Below are 19,854 nucleotides of genomic sequence, written 5' to 3'. Positions count from 1 at the left end.
TGGTCCACACCTTGTGGATTCTGGGTTAGAATAGGTCCCCTACAACCTCTGCTGGTCCACACCTTGTGGGATTCTAGGTTAGAATAGGTCCCCTACAACCTCTGCTGGTCCACACCTTTGGGATTCTAGGTTAGAATAGGTCCCCTTACAACCTCTGCTGGTCCACACCTTGTGGATTCTAGGTTAGAATAGGTCCCTACAACCTCTGCTGGTCCACACATGCTGGGGATTCTAGGTTAGAATAGGTCCCTTAAAACCTCTGCTGGTCCACACCTTGGGGATTCTAGGTTAGAATAGGTCCCCTAAAACCTCTGCTGGTCCACACCTTGTGGATTCTAGGTTAGAATAGGTCCCCTACAACCTCTGCTGGTCCACACCTTGTGGATTCTAGGTTAGAATAGGTCCCCTACAACCTCTGCTGGTCCACACCTTGTGGATTCTAGGTTAGAATAGGTCCCCTACAACCTCTGCTGGTCCACACCTTGTGGATTCTAGGTTAGAATAGGTCCCCTACAACCTCTGCTGGTCCACACCTTGTGTTGATTCTAGGTTAGAATAGGTCCCCTACAACCTCTGCTGGTCCACACCTTGTGGATTCTAGGTTAGAATAGGTCCCCTACAACCTCTGCTGGTCCACACCTTGTGGATTCTAGGTTAGAATAGGTCCCCTACAACCTCTGCTGGTCCACACCTTGGGGATTCTAGGTTAGAATAGGTCCCTTACAACCTCTGCTGGTCCACACCTTGTGGATTCTGGGTTAGAATAGGTCCCCTACAACCTCTGCTGGTCCACATGCTGTGGAATCTAGGTTAGCATAGGTCCCCTACAACCTCTGCTGATCCACACCTTGTTGATTCTGGGTTAGAATAAGTACCCTACAACCTCTGCTGGTCCACATGCTGGGGATTCTAGGTTAGAATAGGTCCCTTAAAAACCTCTGCTGTTCCACACCTTGTTGATTCTGGGTTAGAATAGGTCCCCTACAACCTCTGCTGGTCAACACCTTGTGGATTCTAGGTTAGAATATGTCTCCTTACAACCTCTGCTGGTCCACACCTTGTGAATTCAGGGTGGAGAATATGTCCCCTACAATCTCTTCTGATCCACACCTTGTGGATTCTAGGTTAGAATAGGTCTCTTACAACCTCTGCTGGTCCACATGCTTGGGATTCTAGTATAGAATATGTGTCCTTACACAACCTCTGCTGGTCCACACCTTGTGGATTCTGGGTGTAGAATATGTCCCCTACAATCTCTGCTGATCCACACCTTGTGGGTTCCAGGTTAGAATAGGTCCCCTACAACCTCTACTGGTCCACATGCTGGGGATTCTGGGGTTAGAATAGGTCCCTTACAACCTCTGCTGGTCCACACCTTGTGGATTCTGGGTGTAGAATAGGTCCCCTACAATCTCTGCTGATCCACACCTTGTGCATTCTAGGTTAGAATAGGTCCCCTACAACCTCTGCTGGTCCACACGCTTGGGATTCTAGGTATAGAATATGTCCCCTACAACCTCTGCTGGTCCACACCTTGTGGATTCTAGGTTGGAATAGGTCCCTTACAACCTCTGCTGGTCCACACCTTGGGGATTCTAGGTTAGAATAGGTCCCTTAAAACCTCTGCTGTTCCACACCTTGTGGATTCTAGGTTAGAATAGGTCCCTTAAAACCTCTGCTGTTCCACACCTTGTGGATTCTTGGTTAGAATAGGTCCCCTACAACCTCTGCTGGTCCACACCTTGTGGATTCTAGGTTAGAATAGGTACCCTACAACCTCTGCTGCTCCACACCTTGGGGATTCTAGGTTAGAATAGGTCCCCTACAACCTCTTCTGGTCCACACCTTGTGGATTCTAGGTTAGAATAGGTACCCTACAACCTCTGCTGGTCCACACCTTGTGGATTCTAGGTTAGAATAGGTACCCTACAACCTCTGCTGGTCCACATGCTGGGGATTCTAGGTTAGAATAGGTCCCCTACAACCTCTGCTGGTCCACACCTTGTTGATTCTGGGTTAGAATAGGTCCCCTACAACCTCTGCTGGTCCACACCTTGTGGATTCTTGGTTAGAATAGGTCCCCTACAACCTCTGCTGGTCCACACCTTGTGGATTCTAGGTTAGAATAGGTCCCCTACAACCTCTGCTGGTCCACACCTTGTGGGGATTCTAGGTTAGAATAGGTCACCCTACAACCTCTGCTGGTCCACACCTTGTGGATTCTAGGTTAGAATAGGTACCCTACAACCTCTGCTGGTCCACACCTTGTGGATTCTAGGTTAGAATAGGTACCCTACCCTCTTGCTGGTCCTCATGCTGGGGATTCTAGGTTAGAATAGGTCCCTGCCTCTGCTGTTCCACACCTTGTGGATTCTAGGTTAGAATAGGTCCCCTACAACCTCTGCTGCTGGTCACACCTTGTGGATTCTAGGTTAGAATAGGTCCCTTAAAACCCTCTGCTGGTTCCACACCTTGTTGATTCTAGGTTAGAATAGGTCCCTTACAACCTCTGCTGGTCCACACCTTGTGGATTCTAGGTTAGAATAGGTCCCCTACAACCTCTGCTGGTCCACACCTTGTGGATTCTAGGTTAGAATAGGTCCCCTACAACCTCTGCTGGTCCACACCTTGTGGATTCTAGGTTAGAATAGGTCCCCTACAACCTCTGCTGGTCCACACCTTGTGGATTCTAGGTTAGAATAGGTCCCCTACAACCTCTGCTGGTCCACACCTTGTGGATTCTAGGTTAGAATAGGTCCCCTACAACCTCTGCTGGTCCACACCTTGTGGATTCTAGGTTAGAATAGGTCCCCTACAACCTCTGCAGGTCCACACCTTGTGGATTCTAGGTTAGAATAGGTCCCCTACAACCTCTGCTGGTCCACACCTTGGGGGATTCTAGGTTAGAATAGGTCCCCTACAACCTGTGCTGGTCCACACTGTGGATTCTAGGTTAGAATAGGTCCCCTACAACCTCTGCTGGTCCACACCTTGTGGATTCTAGGTTAGAATAGGTCCCCTACAACCTCTGCTGGTCCACACCTTGTTGATTCTGGGTTAGAATAGGTCCCCTACAACCTCTGCTGGTCCACACTGGGGATTCTAGGTTAGAATAGGTCCCTTACAACCTCTGCTGGTCCACACCTTGTTGATTCTAGGTTAGAATAGGTCCCCTACAACCTCTGCTGGTCCACACCTTGTGGATTCTAGGTTAGAATAGGTTCCCTACAACCTCTGCTGGTCCACACCTTGGGGATTCTGGGTTAGAATAGGTACCCTACAACCTCTTCTGGTCCACACCTTGTGGATTCTAGGTTAGAATAGGTCTCCTACAACCTCTGCTGGTCCACATGCTTGGGGATTCTAGTATAGAATATGTCTCCTTACAACCTCTGCTGGTCCACACCTTGTGGATTCTGGGTGTAGAATATGTCCCCTACAATCTCTGCTGATCCACACCTTGTGGGTTCCAGGTTAGAATAGGTCCCCTACAACCTCTGCTGGTGCACATGCTGGGGATTCTGGGGTTAGAATAGGTCCCTTACAACCTCTGCTGGTCCACACCTTGTGGATTCTGGGTGTAGAATAGGTCCCCTACAACCTCTGCTGGTCCACACCTTGTGTGCATTCTAGGTTAGAATAGGTCCCCTACAACCTCTGCTGGTCCACATGCTTGGGATTCTAGTATAAAATATGTCCCCTTATAACCTCTACTGGTCCACACCTTGTGGATTCTAGGTTAGAATAGGTCTCCTACAACCTCTGCTGGTCCACACCTTGGGGATTCTAGGTTAGAATAGGTCCCCTACAACCTCTGCTGGTCCACACCTTGTGGATTCTAGGTTAGAATAGGTCCCCTACAACCTCTGCTGGTCCACACCTTGGGGATTCTGGGTTAGAATAGGTCCCCTACAACCTCTGCTGGTCCACACCTTGTGGATTCTAGGTTAGAATAGGTCCCCTACAACCTCTGCTGGTCCACACCTTGTGGATTCTAGGTTAGAATAGGTCCCCTACAACCTCTGCTGGTCCACACCTTGTGGATTCTAGGTTAGAATAGGTCCCTTACAACCTCTGCTGGTCCACACCTTGTGGATTCTAGGGTTAGAATAGGTCCCCTACAACCTCTGCTGGTCCACACCTTGTGGATTCTAGGTTAGAATAGGTCCCCCTACAACCTCTGCTGGTCCACACCTTGTGGATTCTAGGTTAGAATAGGTCCCCTACAACCTCTGCTGGTCCACACCTTGTGGATTCTAGGTTAGAATAGGTCCCTTACAACCTCTGCTGGTCCACACCTTGTTGATTCTAGGTTAGAATAGGTCTCCCTACAACCTCTGCTGGTCCACACCTTGTGGATTCTAGGTTAGAATAGGTCCCCCTACAACCTCTGCTGGTCCACACCTTGTGGGATTCTAGGTTAGAATAGGTCCCCTACAACCTCTGCTGGTCCACACCTGCTGTGGATTCTAGGGTTAGAATAGGTCCCTTACAACCTCTGCTGGTCCACACCTTGTGGATTCTAGGTTAGAATAGGTCCCCTACAACCTCTGCTGGTCCACACCTTGGTTGATTCTAGGTTAGAATAGGTCCCCTACAACCTCTGCTGGTCCACACCTTGCTGGGGATTCTAGGTTAGAATAGGTCCCCTACAACCTCTGCTGGTCCACACCTTGTGGATTCTAGGTTAGAATAGGTCCCCTACAACCTCTGCTGGTCCACACCTTGTGGATTCTAGGTTAGAATAGGTCCCTACAACCTCTGCTGGTCCACACCTTGTGGATTCTAGGTTAGAATAGGTCCCCTACAACCTCTGCTGGTCCACACCTTGTTGGATTCTAGGTTAGAATAGGTCCCCTAAAACCTCTGCTGGTCCACACCTTGTTGATTCTAGGTTAGAATAGGTCCCCTACAACCTCTGCTGTTCCACACCTTGTGGATTCTAGGTTAGAATAGGTCCCTTACAACCTCTGCTGGTCCACACCTTGTGGATTCTAGGTTAGAATAGGTCCCCTACAACCTCTGCTGGTCCACACCTTGTGGATTCTAGGTTAGAATAGGTCCCCTACAACCTCTGCTGGTCCACACCTTGTGGATTCTAGGTTAGAATAGGTCCCCTACAACCTCTGCTGGTCCACACCTTGTGGATTCTAGGTTAGAATAGGTCCCCTACAACCTCTGCTGGTCCACACCTTGTGGATTCTAGGTTAGAATAGGTCCCCTACAACCTCTGCTGGTCCACACCTTGTGGATTCTAGGTTAGAATAGGTCCCTTACAACCTCTGCAGGTCCACACCTTGTGGATTCTGGGTTAGAATAGGTCCCCTACAACCTCTGCTGGTCCACATGCTGGGGATTCTGGGTTAGAATAGGTCCCCTACAACCTGTGCTGGCGATGCTGTGGAATCTAGGTTAGCATAGGTCCCCTACAACCTCTGCTGATCCACACCTTGTGGATTCTTGGTTAGAATAGGTCTCTTACAACCTCTGCTGGTCCACACCTTGTTGATTCTGGGTTAGAATAAGTACCCTACAACCTCTGCTGGTCCACATGCTGGGGATTCTAGGTTAGAATAGGTCCCTTAAAACCTCTGCTGTTCCACACCTTGTTGATTCTGGGTTAGAATAGGTCCCCTACAACCTCTGCTGGTCAACACCTTGTGGATTCTAGGTTAGAATATGTCTCCTTACAACCTCTGCTGGTCCACACCTTGTGAATTCAGGGTGGAGAATATGTCCCCTACAATCTCTTCTGATCCACACCTTGTGGATTCTAGGTTAGAATAGGTCTCTTACAACCTCTGCTGGTCCACATGCTTGGGATTCTAGTATAGAATATGTGTCCTTACAACCTCTGCTGGTCCACACCTTGTGGATTCTGGGTGTAGAATATGTCCCCTACAATCTCTGCTGATCCACACCTTGTGGGTTCCAGGTTAGAATAGGTCCCCTACAACCTCTACTGGTGCACATGCTGGGGATTCTGGGGTTAGAATAGGTCCCTTACAACCTCTGCTGGTCCACACCTTGTGGATTCTGGGTGTAGAATAGGTCCCCTACAATCTCTGCTGATCCACACCTTGTGCATTCTAGGTTAGAATAGGTCCCCTACAACCTCTGCTGGTCCACATGCTTGGGATTCTAGTATAGAATATGTCCCCTTACAACCTCTGCTGGTCCACACCTTGTGGATTCTAGGTTGGAATAGGTCTCTTACAACCTCTGCTGGTCCACACCTTGGGGATTCTAGGTTAGATTAGGTTCCTTACAACATCTGCTGGTCCACACCTTGCGGATTCTAGGTTAGAATAGGTCCCCTACAATCTCTGCTGGTCCACACCTTGTGGATTCTAGGTTAGAATAGGTCCCTTAAAACCTCTGCTGTTCCACATGCTGGGGATTCTAGGTTAGAATAGGTCCCTTAAAACCTCTGCTGTTCCACACCTTGTGGATTCTTGGTTAGAATAGGTCCCCTACAACCTCTGCTGGTCCACACCTTGTGGATTCTAGGTTAGAATAGGTACCCTACAACCTCTGCTGGTCCACACCTTGGGGATTCTAGGTTAGAATAGGTCCCCTACAACCTCTGCTGGTCACATGCTGTGGATTCTGGTCCACACAACCTCTGCTTGTCCACACCTTGATTCTAGGTTAGAATAGGTACCCTACAACCTCTGCTGGTCCACACCTTGTGGATTCTAGGTTAGAATAGGTACCCTACAACCTCTGCTGGTCCACATGCTGGGGATTCTAGGTTAGAATAGGTCCCTTACAACCTCTGCTGGTCCACACCTTGTTGATTCTGGGTTAGAATAGAATAGGTCCCCTACAACCTCTGCTGGTCCACACCTTGTGGATTCTGGGTTAGAATAGGTCCCCTACAACCTCTGCTGGTCCACACCTTGTGGATTCTAGGTTAGAATAGGTACCCTACAACCTCTGCTGGTCCACACCTTGTGGATTCTGGGTTAGAATAGGTCCCCTACAACCTCTGCTGGTCCACACCTTGGGGATTCTAGGGTTAGAATAGGTCCCCTACAACCTCTGCTGGTCCACACCTTGGGATTCTAGGTTAGAATAGGTCCCCTACAACCTCTGCTGGTCCACACCTTGTGGATTCTAGGTTGGAATAGGTCTCTTACAACCTCTGCTGGTCCACACCTTGGGGATTCTAGGTTAGATTAGGTTCCTTACAACATCTGCTGGTCCACACCTTGCGGATTCTAGGTTAGAATAGGTCCCCTACAATCTCTGCTGGTCCACACCTTGTGGATTCTAGGTTAGAATAGGTCCCTTAAAACCTCTGCTGTTCCACATGCTGGGGATTCTAGGTTAGAATAGGTCCCTTAAAACCTCTGCTGTTCCACACCTTGTGGATTCTTGGTTAGAATAGGTCCCCTACAACCTCTGCTGGTCCACACCTTGTGGATTCTAGGTTAGAATAGGTACCTTACAACCTCTGCTGCTCCACACCTTGGGGATTCTGGGTTAGAATAGGTCCCCTACAACCTCCTCTGGTCCACACCTTGTGGATTCTAGGTTAGAATAGGTACCCTACAACCTCTGCTGGTCCACACCTTGTGGATTCTAGGTTAGAATAGGTACCCTACAACCTCTGCTGGTCCTCATGCTGGGGATTCTAGGTTAGAATAGGTCCCTTAAAACCTCTGCTGTTCCACACCTTGTTGATTCTGGGTTAGAATAGGTCCCCTACAACCTCTGCTGGTCCACACCTTGTGGATTCTGGGTTAGAATAGGTCCCCTACAACCTCTGCTGGTCCACACCTTGTGGATTCTGGGTTAGAATAGGTACCCTACAACCTCTGCTGGTCCACACCTTGGGGATTCTGGGTTAGAATAGGTCCCCTACAACCTCTTCTGGTCCACACCTTGTTGATTCTAGGTTAGAATAGGTACCCTACAACCTCTGCTGGTCCACACCTTGTGGATTCTAGGTTAGAATAGGTACCCTACAACCTCTGCTGGTCCACACCTTGTGGATTCTTGGTTAGAATAGGTCCCCTACAACCTCTGCTGGTCCACACCTTGTGGATTCTAGGTTAGAATAGGTACCCTACAACCTCTGCTGGTCCACACCTTGGGGATTCTGGGTTAGAATAGGTCCCCTACAACCTCTTCTGGTCCACACCTTGTGGTTTCTAGGTTAGAATAAGTACCCTACAACCTCTGCTGGTCAACACCTTGTGGATTCTAGGTTAGAATAGGTACCCTACAACCTCTGCTGGTCCTCATGCTGGGGATTCTAGGTTAGAATAGGTCCCTTAAAACCTCTGCTGTTCCACACCTTGTTGATTCTGGGTTAGAATAGGTCCCCTACAACCTCTGCTGTTCCACACCTTGTTGATTCTAGGTTAGAATAGGTCCCCTAAAACCTCTTCTGGTCCACACCTTGTTTATTCTAGGTTAGAATAGGTCCATTAAAAACCTCTGCTGTTCCACACCTTGTTGATTCTAGGTTAGAATAGGTCCCTTAAAACCTCTGCTGTTCCACACCTTGTTGATTCTAGGTTAGAATAGGTACCCTACAACCTCTGCTGGTCCACATGCTAGGGATTCTAGGTTAGAATAGGTCCCCTACAACCTCTGCTGGTCCACACCTTGTTGATTCTGGGTTAGAATAGGTCCCCTACAACCTCTCTTGGTCTACACCTTGCGGATTCTGGTTTAGCATAGGTCCCCGGCAACAATACATCATTATACGAGGCCTACAATACAGACCATCATTGTACAAAGCCATCCATACTGTACTTCAATATATATAAGTACTGTATTGGATTCAAAGTTTAGTAGCAGGATATGTATCAGATTGCAATGCCACCATATTGTTACATTTGTAGGATGTATCACATTGCAATGCCACCATATTGTTACATTTGTAGGATGTATCACATTGCAATGCCACCATATTGTTACATTTGTAAGATGTATCACATTGCAATGCCACCATATTGTTACATTTGTAAGATGTATCACATTGCAATGCCACCATATTGTTACATTTGTAAGATGTATCACATTGCAATGCCACCATATTGTTACATTTGTAAGATGTATCACATTGCAATGCCACCATATTGTTACATTTGTAAGATGTATCATTTGTAAGATGTATCACATTGCAATGCCACCATATTGTTACATTTGTAAGATGTATCACATTGCAATGCCACCATATTGTTACATTTGTAAGATGTATCACATTGCAATGCCACCATATTGTTACATTTGTAAGATGTATCACATTGCAATGCCACCATATTGTTACATTTGTAAGATGTATCACATTGCAATGCCACCATATTGTTACATTTGTAAGATGTATCACATTGCAATGCCACCATATTGTTACATTTGTAAGATGTATCACATTGCAATGCCACCATATTGTTACATTTGTAAGATGTATCACATTGCAATGCCACCATATTGTTACATTTGTAAGATGTATCACATTGCAATGCCACCATATTGTTACATTTGTAAGATGTATCACATTGCAATGCCACCATATTGTTACATTTGTAAGATGTATCACATTGCAATGCCACCATATTGTTACATTTGTAAGATGTATCACATTGCAATGCCACCATATTGTTACATTTGTAAGATGTATCACATTGCAATGCCACCATATTGTTACATTTGTAAGATGTATCACATTGCAATGCCACCATATTGTTACATTTGTAAGATGTATCACATTGCAATGCCACCATATTGTTACATTTGTAAGATGTATCACATTGCAATGCCACCATATTGTTACATTTGTAAGATGTATCACATTATCACAAATGCACCATATGTTAATGCCACCATATTGTTACATTTGTAAGATGTATCACATTGCAATGCCACCATATTGTTACATTTGTAAGATGTATCACATTGCAATGCCACCATATTGTTACATTTGTAAGATGTATCACATTGCAATGCCACCATATTGTTACATTTGTAAGATGTATCACATTGCAATGCCACCATATTGTTACATTTGTAAGATGTATCACATTGCAATGCCACCATATTGTTACATTTGTAAGATGTATCACATTGCAATGCCACCATATTGTTACATTTGTAAGATGTATCACATTGCAATGCCACCATATTGTTACATTTGTAAGATGTATCACATTGCAATGCCACCATATTGTTACATTTGTAAGATGTATCACATTGCAATGCCACCATATTGTTACATTTGTAAGATGTATCACATTGCAATGCCACCATATTGTTACATTTGTAAGATGTATCACATTGCAATACCACCATATTGTTATCACATTTTATAAGATGTATCACATTGCAATGCCACCATATTGTTACATTTGTAAGATGTATCACATTGCAATGCCACCATATTGTTACATTTGTAAGATGTATCACATTGCAATGCCACCATATTGTTACATTTGTAAGATGTATCACATTGCAATGCCACCATATTGTTACATTTGTAAGATGTATCACATTGCAATGCCACCATATTGTTACATTTGTAAGATGTATCACATTGCAATGCCACCATATTGTTACATTTGTAAGATGTATCACATTGCAATGCCACCATATTGTTACATTTGTAAGATGTATCACATTGCAATGCCACCATATTGTTACATTTGTAAGATGTATCACATTGCAATGCCACCATATTGTTACATTTGTAAGATGTATCACATTGCAATGCCACCATATTGTTACATTTGTAAGATGTATCACATTGCAATGCCACCATATTGTTACATTTGTAAGATGTATCACATTGCAATGCCACCATATTGTTACATTATGTATCTTTTCCTTTTCAGACTGACTTGGCTCCGTCCCTCCCCAAGGCTAAGTCTGCGAAACAGTCGGCATACAATGGGGTCAAGTTCTACTCGGCAATACAGGCGGAAGATGGTCACTGGGCGGGGGATTATGGGGGACCCCTCTTCCTCATGCCAGGTGAGTGAGTGGGTGACTCACATTAGTGTGTTGTTTTCTGTAGCCCTTGAGCCAGGTGAGTGAGTGGGTGACTCACATTAGAGTGTTGTGTCCTGTTGCCCTCCTGGCAGGTGAGTGAGTGGGTGACTCACATTAGTTTGTTGTGTCATGTAGCCCTTGAACCAGGTGACTTGAGTGGGTAACTCACATTAGTGTGTTGCTTCCTGGAGCCCTCATGCTTGGTGATGGATTGGGTGACTGACTATTAGTGTGTTGCTTCATGGAGCCCTTTTGGCAGGAGAGTGAGTGGATAACTCACATTAGTAGTGACAGGACACAACACACTAATGTGAGTCACCCACTCACTCACCAGCCAGGAGGGCAACAGGACACAACTGATGACTTGTGGAGTAAACTGACATCCTATGCAGTAAACTGATGACCTGTGCAGTAAACTGACGACCCATGCAGTAAACTGATTAGCTGTGCAGTAAACTGATGACCTGTGCAGTAAACTGACGACCCATGCAGTAAACTGATGAGCTGTGCAGTAAACTGATGACCTGTGCAGTAAACTGATTACCTGTGCAGTAAACTGACGACTTGTGCAGTAAACTGATGAGCTGTACAGTAAACTGATGACCTATGCAGTAAACTGATTACCTGTGCAGTAAACTGACGACCCATGCAGTAAACTGATGAGCTGTGCAGTAAACTGATGACCTGTGCAGTAAACTGATGACCTGTGCAGTAAACTGACGACTTGTGCAGTAAACTGATGAGCTGTGCAGTAAACTGATGACCTATGCAGTAAACTGATTACCTGTGCAGTAAACTGATGACTTGTGCAGTAAACTGACGACTTGTGCAGTAAACTGACGACTTGTGCAGTAAACTGATGACCTGTGCAGTAAACTGATGACCTGTGCAGTAAACTGATGACCTGTGCTGTAAACTGACGACTTGTGCAGTAATTTGAAGACCTGTGCAGTAACTGATGAGCTGTGCAGTAAACTGACCTATGCAGTAAACGGACGACCCATGCAGTCAACTAATGACCTGTGCAGTAGACTGATGACCTGTGCAGTAAACTAACGACCTGTGCAGTAGACTGATGACCTGTGCAGTAAACTGATGACCTGTTCAAGAAACTGATGACCTGTTCGGGAAACTGATGACCTATGCAGTAAACTGACGACTTGTGCAGTAATGTGATGACCTGTGCAGTAAACTGATGACATATGCAGTATACTGACCTATGCAGTAAACAGATGACCCATGCAGTCAACTAATGACCTGTGCAGTAGACTGATGACCTGTGCAGTAAACTGATGACCTGTTCAAGAAACTGATGACCTGTTCAGGAAACTGATGACCTATGCAGTAAACTGACGACTTGTGCAGTAATTTGACGACTTGTGCAGTAAACTGATGACATATGCAGTATACTGACCTATGCAGTAAACGGACGACCCATGCAGTCAACTAATGACCTGTGCAGTAAACTGATGACCTGTGCAGTAAACTGATGACCTGTGCATGTTACAGGTTTAGTGATCACCTGCTACATCACCAACACGCCGTTCACGGAGCAGCAGCGGCTGGAGATGATCCGCTACCTGCGGTCTGTCCTGTGTCCTGATGGCGGATGGGGACTGTGAGTATTCTTGCGATCGTCATATGATGTCAAGACATCTATGGTGGGGTTTGCTAGCTACCTGCGGTCTGTCCTGTGTCCTGATGGCGGATGGGGACTGTGAGTATTCTTGCGATCGTCATATGATGTCAAGACATCTATGGTGGGGTTTGCTAGCTACCTGCGGTCTGTCCTGTGTCCTGATGGCGGATGGGGACTGTGCCCAGCAGGCACATCAACGTTGTTTCAACGTTGAGAATAGGTTGATCCTCAATGTTGAAAATAGATTGAAAATAGGTTGTATATGAAAGTTTTTTTGACGTAGATATCCGACGTGGAATCAACGTTGAAGTTTGACCGATTATCAACGTTGAAAAAAGGTTGATCCTCAACGTTGAAAATAGATTGAAAATAGGTTGTATATGAAAGTTTTTTTGACGTAGATATCCGACGTGGAATCAACGTTGAAGTTTGACCGATTATCAACGTTGAAAAAAGGTTGATCCTCAACGTTGAAAATAGATTGAAAATAGGTTGTATATGAAAGTTTTTTTGACGTAGATATCCGACGTGGAATCAACGTTGAAGTTTGACCGATTATCAACGTTGAAAAAAGGTTGATCCTCAACGTTGAAAATAGATTGAAAATAGGTTGTATATGAAAGTTTTTTTGACGTAGATATCCGACGTGGAATCAACGTTGAAGTTTGACCGATTATCAACGTTGAAAAAAGGTTGATCCTCAACGTTGAAAATAGATTGAAAATAGGTTGTATATGAAAGTTTTTTACGTAGATATCCGGCGATGGAATCAACGTTGAAGTTTGACCGATTATCAACGTTGAAAATAGGTTGATCCTCAACGTTGAAAATAGATTGAAAATAGGCTGTATATGAAAGTTTTTTTGACGTAGATATCCGACGTGGAATCAATGTTGAAGTCTGACATATTTATTAACGTTGAAAATGGGTTGTTTCGTGGTTGTGTCTGGGAGGTATTATGCTTTCCTGTAAATAGACTCGCACTTCATCTTTAAACTACAATAAAGTAGCACCAAACTCCTGCATCCAGCTAAAATACCCAAGAAGCTACCTGCAATAAACAGTGTTCAAACAGAAAATTGCAGTAAAATATTTACCTGATAAAATACTTGGTTAAAATTCCACATTCAATATAATGTTCATTTAAGTTTTATGTCAGTTGGACGTATAATTCCAGTAAGAAGAAAAGAGTATTCCAAATTAAGAAAAACTATTTACTGTTGTATTGTTATCTTGAAAAGGTGGAAATTGTCCCGAGAAGACATTTTGTGTGAATTTCAGCTCTTAGACAGACCCCTGAATAAACACAATGCAATTACTTTCACCATGAAAGGGATCCAAGATGACCAGGAACTATACCTGAAGACAGCACATAAAACAAGTCACTTTTCATGAAATCTTTATGAACACACACGCACACAGAAAACGTGTGGTTTAATGTAAAACATCACACATGACATAGTCTGTAGGTGATCTCTGTTGTGCTAATAACACAATATCATCTGCATAGAGCATCAAAGTGACATTTACGCCACCAATTTCAATACCACAGTTCAGATTTTTCAACACAATTACAACTCCAAAAACACAATTATCAGCTCCTCTTCTTTCTGCCACTCCCTGCCTGGCGGTCAGGTGGATACTTCAGAAACGTTCCTAACTCTTTCTTGAAATTTGCTTCGGATGCATTCCCATCTCATTCCCTTGAGATAGGACACATTCTGAAATTTTATATTTAAATACATGAATAAGTTATATGGAAGATATATTGTCTTAAATGATTCAAGTATTTGTTTAATCAATCACTTGAAAGGTTCATTTCACTGCTGTAACTTGGCATGTGAACATATGAACAGCATCAATACAAAATATGACGAAAAGTGTAAACAATTTATATTTTCAACCGAAGGAATGGAAGTTTTCTTAAACATTTTCAAAGAAAATCCTCAATTGCAAGTTGATTATTTAATTAGACTATGAATTACCGGTAGGATGAATTAGACGATGCTTTACTGTCATATGTTATTTGCTATGGTCATGATGAAAATGCTGCACTTGGTAATTAACTTACCAGAGATGATAGAATACAACCTTGAATTCTTAGAAGAAAACTTGCCGTTTTGCCCATCAACATTCATTCTTGACATCAAATTGTTTGACATTGTCCTGCAAAACAATGGAAGATTGTTGTTATTCTGTCAGATTTAGTTTTCTTTAGAGATTCTCGGAAACGATTATTTCAAATTAAATAGGAGTTGTACTGATGTAGCAATTTGTCATAAATTGTAACAAAAGCCATTTTACATTAAATGATAAGAAAACAAAATGGGTGGTGGTTCACAGGTCAAAGAACAAGTTTATTGTGGGAGGTCTTCCAACACCATTTATTCCCAAACACAAGGAAGTATGGATCATGGAGTTCTGAAAACAATAATGAGCTCTCATAAGTATACAATATATTCTCTATTATCTACTCTCTCTCTCTTTGTCATTTGTACACTCATAAAACTCAGATAAATAACTTTTTTATAATTCATAAATGTTTACACTTAATCTCTTATAGGAAGGCTTAGAAAATCTCTCATATAATGAATTATGTGTGCGTATTATCTGCGACGTCATAACTATGCTTCTCTGAATCATGAACAATAAAATAATGAGATTAAACTCTACATTGCCAGAAATAATCTATCATACCATGAATAATAAGACATTGAATAACATCTCTTACAACTCCAATCTACACTCAAAAGACTTAAATGTACTAAGTAAACAAACATCAGCTGGCACACATAAAATTCTTGGAAACAGTGCATCTCTGACTCTCAATTCCAAGAAATGGAAGTCCTCCTCTATTTGACCAAAGGGGTGACAGGTGGCCAAAACATATTGAAATGTAGGTCATACACTGAAAATAACTCTGATTTAAAACACTACAAATATACACCTTCTCTCTAATATACTCGATAGATGATCTTAACAAGGGAACATGTACATAAAATGCTGATATCTAACAACACCTGTACTTTAAATAATGGACTCTTCCAAATCTCAGTATGTTTCACTGCACACATAATAGATTGCAAATAATGAAAAACCTACCCTTTGACATCATATTCAAATTCTACAGCTGACCAAATACCTGAAGAGTGTGTTTCCCAGCAATAAACATCTCTATATATCTATAAATGTATGACTTCTGTCCTCTCCCGTGCTATCTTGCATCCGGCTGTTTACGTCATAAAACAATATGGCGCCAAGCAAGGGAGTGCTCATTAAACTAAACATCTCCGGGAGAAATCATTGTCAATTTTTTCTCTTAAATGATCAACCTTAATATATAAATGAAAATAAAGACCAACTATTATCACCAAAAAAGACCAAACATTATCACAAATATTCAAAACAGGTGGTAATGAAGAGCATTATCATCTTTCTCTTAAACTTTGTGGTGGATATACTGGAAACAAGTGAAATGTTAAAAAGCGTGTTACCTTAGCCTTGCTCCTTTTATGTGATCCACAAAATTGCTGCCACCCAGTCTTGAAGATGAGATTTCTGCAAATTCCATTAAAATAATCTTATTTCATAATTAAATGTTCCTTACATTAAAATTACTTCTGTTGTATGTAAGATTTTAACCTTTAAGAGACATGAATTATCATATCCCTTCCAAACAAGTGTAAGAATGAAAGTCTGTGGGTGCAACGTTTGGTGTCCCATCAAAGAATCATTAGTGAAGTTACACTTTTGTAAATAAATAAAAGTTAAAATATATTATATACAATTTCATCCTTAACAAAGACTTTCACAAGACATTTTAAAGTGAAAATTTTCGTTGCAATTCCTTACACCATTCTCCACCACCCCTTCCCCCCAATAATATACATATGTTGACAGGGTTCAGGGCGTGCTCAATGCATCATTTACTGATAGATCTATTCAAACGAACAAATGTTCATAATAATGGGATGCAATATAAAATGTTGATTAATCCTTTCCGATTTTGTATAGCTGCCCTTAGGGACCGTTCATAATGTATGGCTTTGGGGTGATGTTGATTTTTATGTACAATGTGAATTACACCCACCCCCACCCCTAAAGTGTATGAGTATGTACAGAATAAGAGAGCGGCCCACCCTGCATGTCATGTACATTATCTATGGCCCCCTCTCCCCTTCCCATAATTTCTAAACATAGTGCGTGTGTACAAAAATGCTGACCCCTTAGCTCCCTGAACAAAATGGGTGACACCCCAACCCACCCTCCAACCCTTACAATCAACACCCCCACCGAGCCATATATTTAATTATGAGCGGTTCCTTATATTGATGTACTTCATTGATTATTTGAAAATGTATATTTGCAAAATTCAAATCAGGTGATGGGTGCGAAAAGGAAATCTTATTGATTATATAGTAAAATGCCAAATATATGCATGCAAATATATTGAAAAATAACAAAAGAAATACATGGAAAACACGGGCTTCCACTAAATTTTGAGAAACATGTACTGTGACATACTGGTAACCTTGTGAGATAAAACATGAGCCCTAATTCGAGTTTAGATTGCTACTGCTAGATTTAAACGGCATTCCTCGTTTTTCATTATACATGAAGGACATACTTACCAAATAAACACCAGCATGCCGTGAAGATGGTGAAAATAGAAGCGATATTGCGTTGAACTTAGCCAATGTGAACTGACAATGATCAGCTGCCTTTGCTTGTGGCGATAATTGTCTTTATGTCGGATATGGCCAAGCGAGGCGTCGAAAGGTCAACATCTGGCTTGTGTTTGAAAGCAAATTGTCGGAATTATACAATTTTCACAGTTTTGTGGGAAAATATCAAATGTAATGCAATTTGGATAACTGATGACTTTATACCTAAAACTGCGATTTACGTAATATTTCCGTCCGTTGATCGATGCACAATCAAATAATATATAAGATTATATCTGTCACTAGCTCGATCTTGATCTTTTATGAAAATAATGTTCCGAAATGATAGTTGTTAAGTTGGATACCTATTACCAATATGAATTATGTATCAAATTTGCCAAGGAAACAATTAGTTGACATTTTGTTGGTTCCTTACGTTGAAACAACGTTGACAACTAAACGAATCTCGACTAACTTTCTTTGGTCGCATGATAAACGTTGAATCAACGTTTATGAAAGGTTGATCAACCAAACAACCAAAATTCAACGTTGATTCAACGTTAATTCAACGTTGTGTGCCCGCTGGGTGAGTATTCTTGCGATCGTCATATGATGTCAAGACATCTATGATGGGGTTTGCTAGCTACCTGCGGTCTGTCCTGTGTCCTGATGGCGGATGGGGACTGTGAGTATTCTTGCGATCGTCATATGATGTCAAGACATCTATGGTGGGGTTTGCTAGCTACCTGCGGTCTGTCCTGTGTCCTGATGGTGGATGGGGACTGTGAGTATTCTTGCGATCGTCATATGATGTCAAGACATCTATGGTGGGGTTTGCTAGCTACCTGCGGTCTGTCCTGTGTCCTGATGGCGGATGGGGACTGTGAGTATTCTTCGCGATCGTCATATGATGTCAAGACATCTATGGTGGGGTTTGCTAGCTACCTGCGGTCTGTCCTGTGTCCTGATGGCGGATGGGGACTGTGAGTATTCTTGCGATCGTCATATGATGTCAAGACATCTATGGTGGGGTTTGCTAGCTACCTGCGGTCTGTCCTGTGTCCTGATGGCGGATGGGGACTGTGAGTATTCTTGCGATCGTCATATGATGTCAAGACATCTATGGTGGGGTTTGCTAGCTACTGAACACAGTTCAATGACTGACTTACTGTAGACATATTACAGGGTGGTCATACGATGCGACTCATCTGATTGTCAGGCTTGCTAACACTGCGTCCCAATTGTGTAGCCTTGTGTCACAGGATTGTCTGGTTCACACTTGATTATTTACCGACTGCCCTCGGATAGCTGGCACATTGCTGTGTGGGGCATTACACAAGAACCAAACACACTGTCCAGTAATATCAGCGTCTCCATTCCAGCCACATCGAGGGTCCTCCAACAGTGTTTGGCTGTGCTCTAAACTACACCGTGATGCGTCTGCTGGGCGTTCCCCCGGATGACCCCGACCTGGTCACTGCCAGGAATCTACTCCACAAACTTGGTAATTATTTGTCACTAGCTTGATTCACAGAATCCACAAAAGCTCACAAAACATCACCCTGAAACATTTGACAAATTATCAGATGGACACCAAAATCATTCCAGGAGAATGTTCTATATAACAAATATGTCTCAATATTTTACAGGTTGCATTCATTAAAATATCATAATGTTACACAAATACACACACCACAGTCAAAACATTCACACGGTGTACTGAAGAAAAATAAACCTTACCCATTTATGGAATGGAGTTTTACAATTCTACCCTGTTTTGCACCTGCAAGCAACATTTGCCAATTTCACACAATTGCAAGGCATACACAAGTGCATACACTACAGTTACACGTTATGCTAGAAATAATTTGCTAATTATTTATTTGTAGTATTTCCTAAGTTTTATTATAGCATAATATAAATGACAGCTTCTAACTTTAGTGTATTTAAATAAAAAAACTATCAATTAAAACTAACCTTCTGTGGCAAGTAACAGTGCTGATGCTGTGCTGTGCTGTGCTGTGCAAGGCTGGATGCTAAGTGCCATGTGCTGGGACACTCAGGTTATGTAATATGCCTCAAAACAATTGTACCCAATCAGAGACTTAATCTCTGGTCACATTGCACACAATGTGAAATTGAGGCCAGACTGAACCACTTCGCTTCCTTAGTGATGACAATATTCCACAAAGGGACATCATTCAGATGCACCTCAACCACATAGAATTTTACTAACAAACCCTCAACAAAAGCTTTTATGAGCTTTGTAAATCCGATTTCAGACAACCACAATGTTTATTATAGAACCCTTCACCAAAGAAAGCTTTAAACATATTTTTGGAGTTTAGCAGTTTATAATTTTTATTTGCATAATTTAATAACTACTTAAAACACCTTCACCTTCTGATATGTCTTGACATAACAATATAAGGATCTGTGATCCAATTGTCACTAGCTTGGATACACAGGATAGGATTATGTATGTGTCCATTTGTCACTAGCTTGATATACAGGATTAGGTTATGTGTGGTTCATTTGTCACTAGCTTGA

The 19,854-nt window shown here is 42.7% G+C and overlaps 1 protein-coding gene across 1 annotated transcript in view; it reads left to right on the top strand.

The window, feature by feature from the left end:
- LOC124263131 (lanosterol synthase-like) overlaps window positions 1-19,854 on the top strand; it is a 105,043-nt gene that overhangs the window by 10,118 nt on the left and 75,071 nt on the right. Inside the window, 3 exon segments of the mRNA XM_046697692.1 lie at window positions 10,845-10,983; window positions 12,511-12,619; window positions 18,687-18,808. Of these exon segments, the coding sequence (XP_046553648.1) occupies window positions 10,845-10,983; window positions 12,511-12,619; window positions 18,687-18,808 (370 nt within the window).

This window comes from Haliotis rubra, unplaced genomic scaffold (genome assembly GCF_003918875.1).
Source record: "Haliotis rubra isolate DU_JTF1 unplaced genomic scaffold, ASM391887v1 Scf869, whole genome shotgun sequence".
NCBI lineage: Eukaryota > Metazoa > Mollusca > Gastropoda > Lepetellida > Haliotidae > Haliotis > Haliotis rubra.
This window is presented reverse-complemented; position numbering and strand designations above follow the sequence as displayed.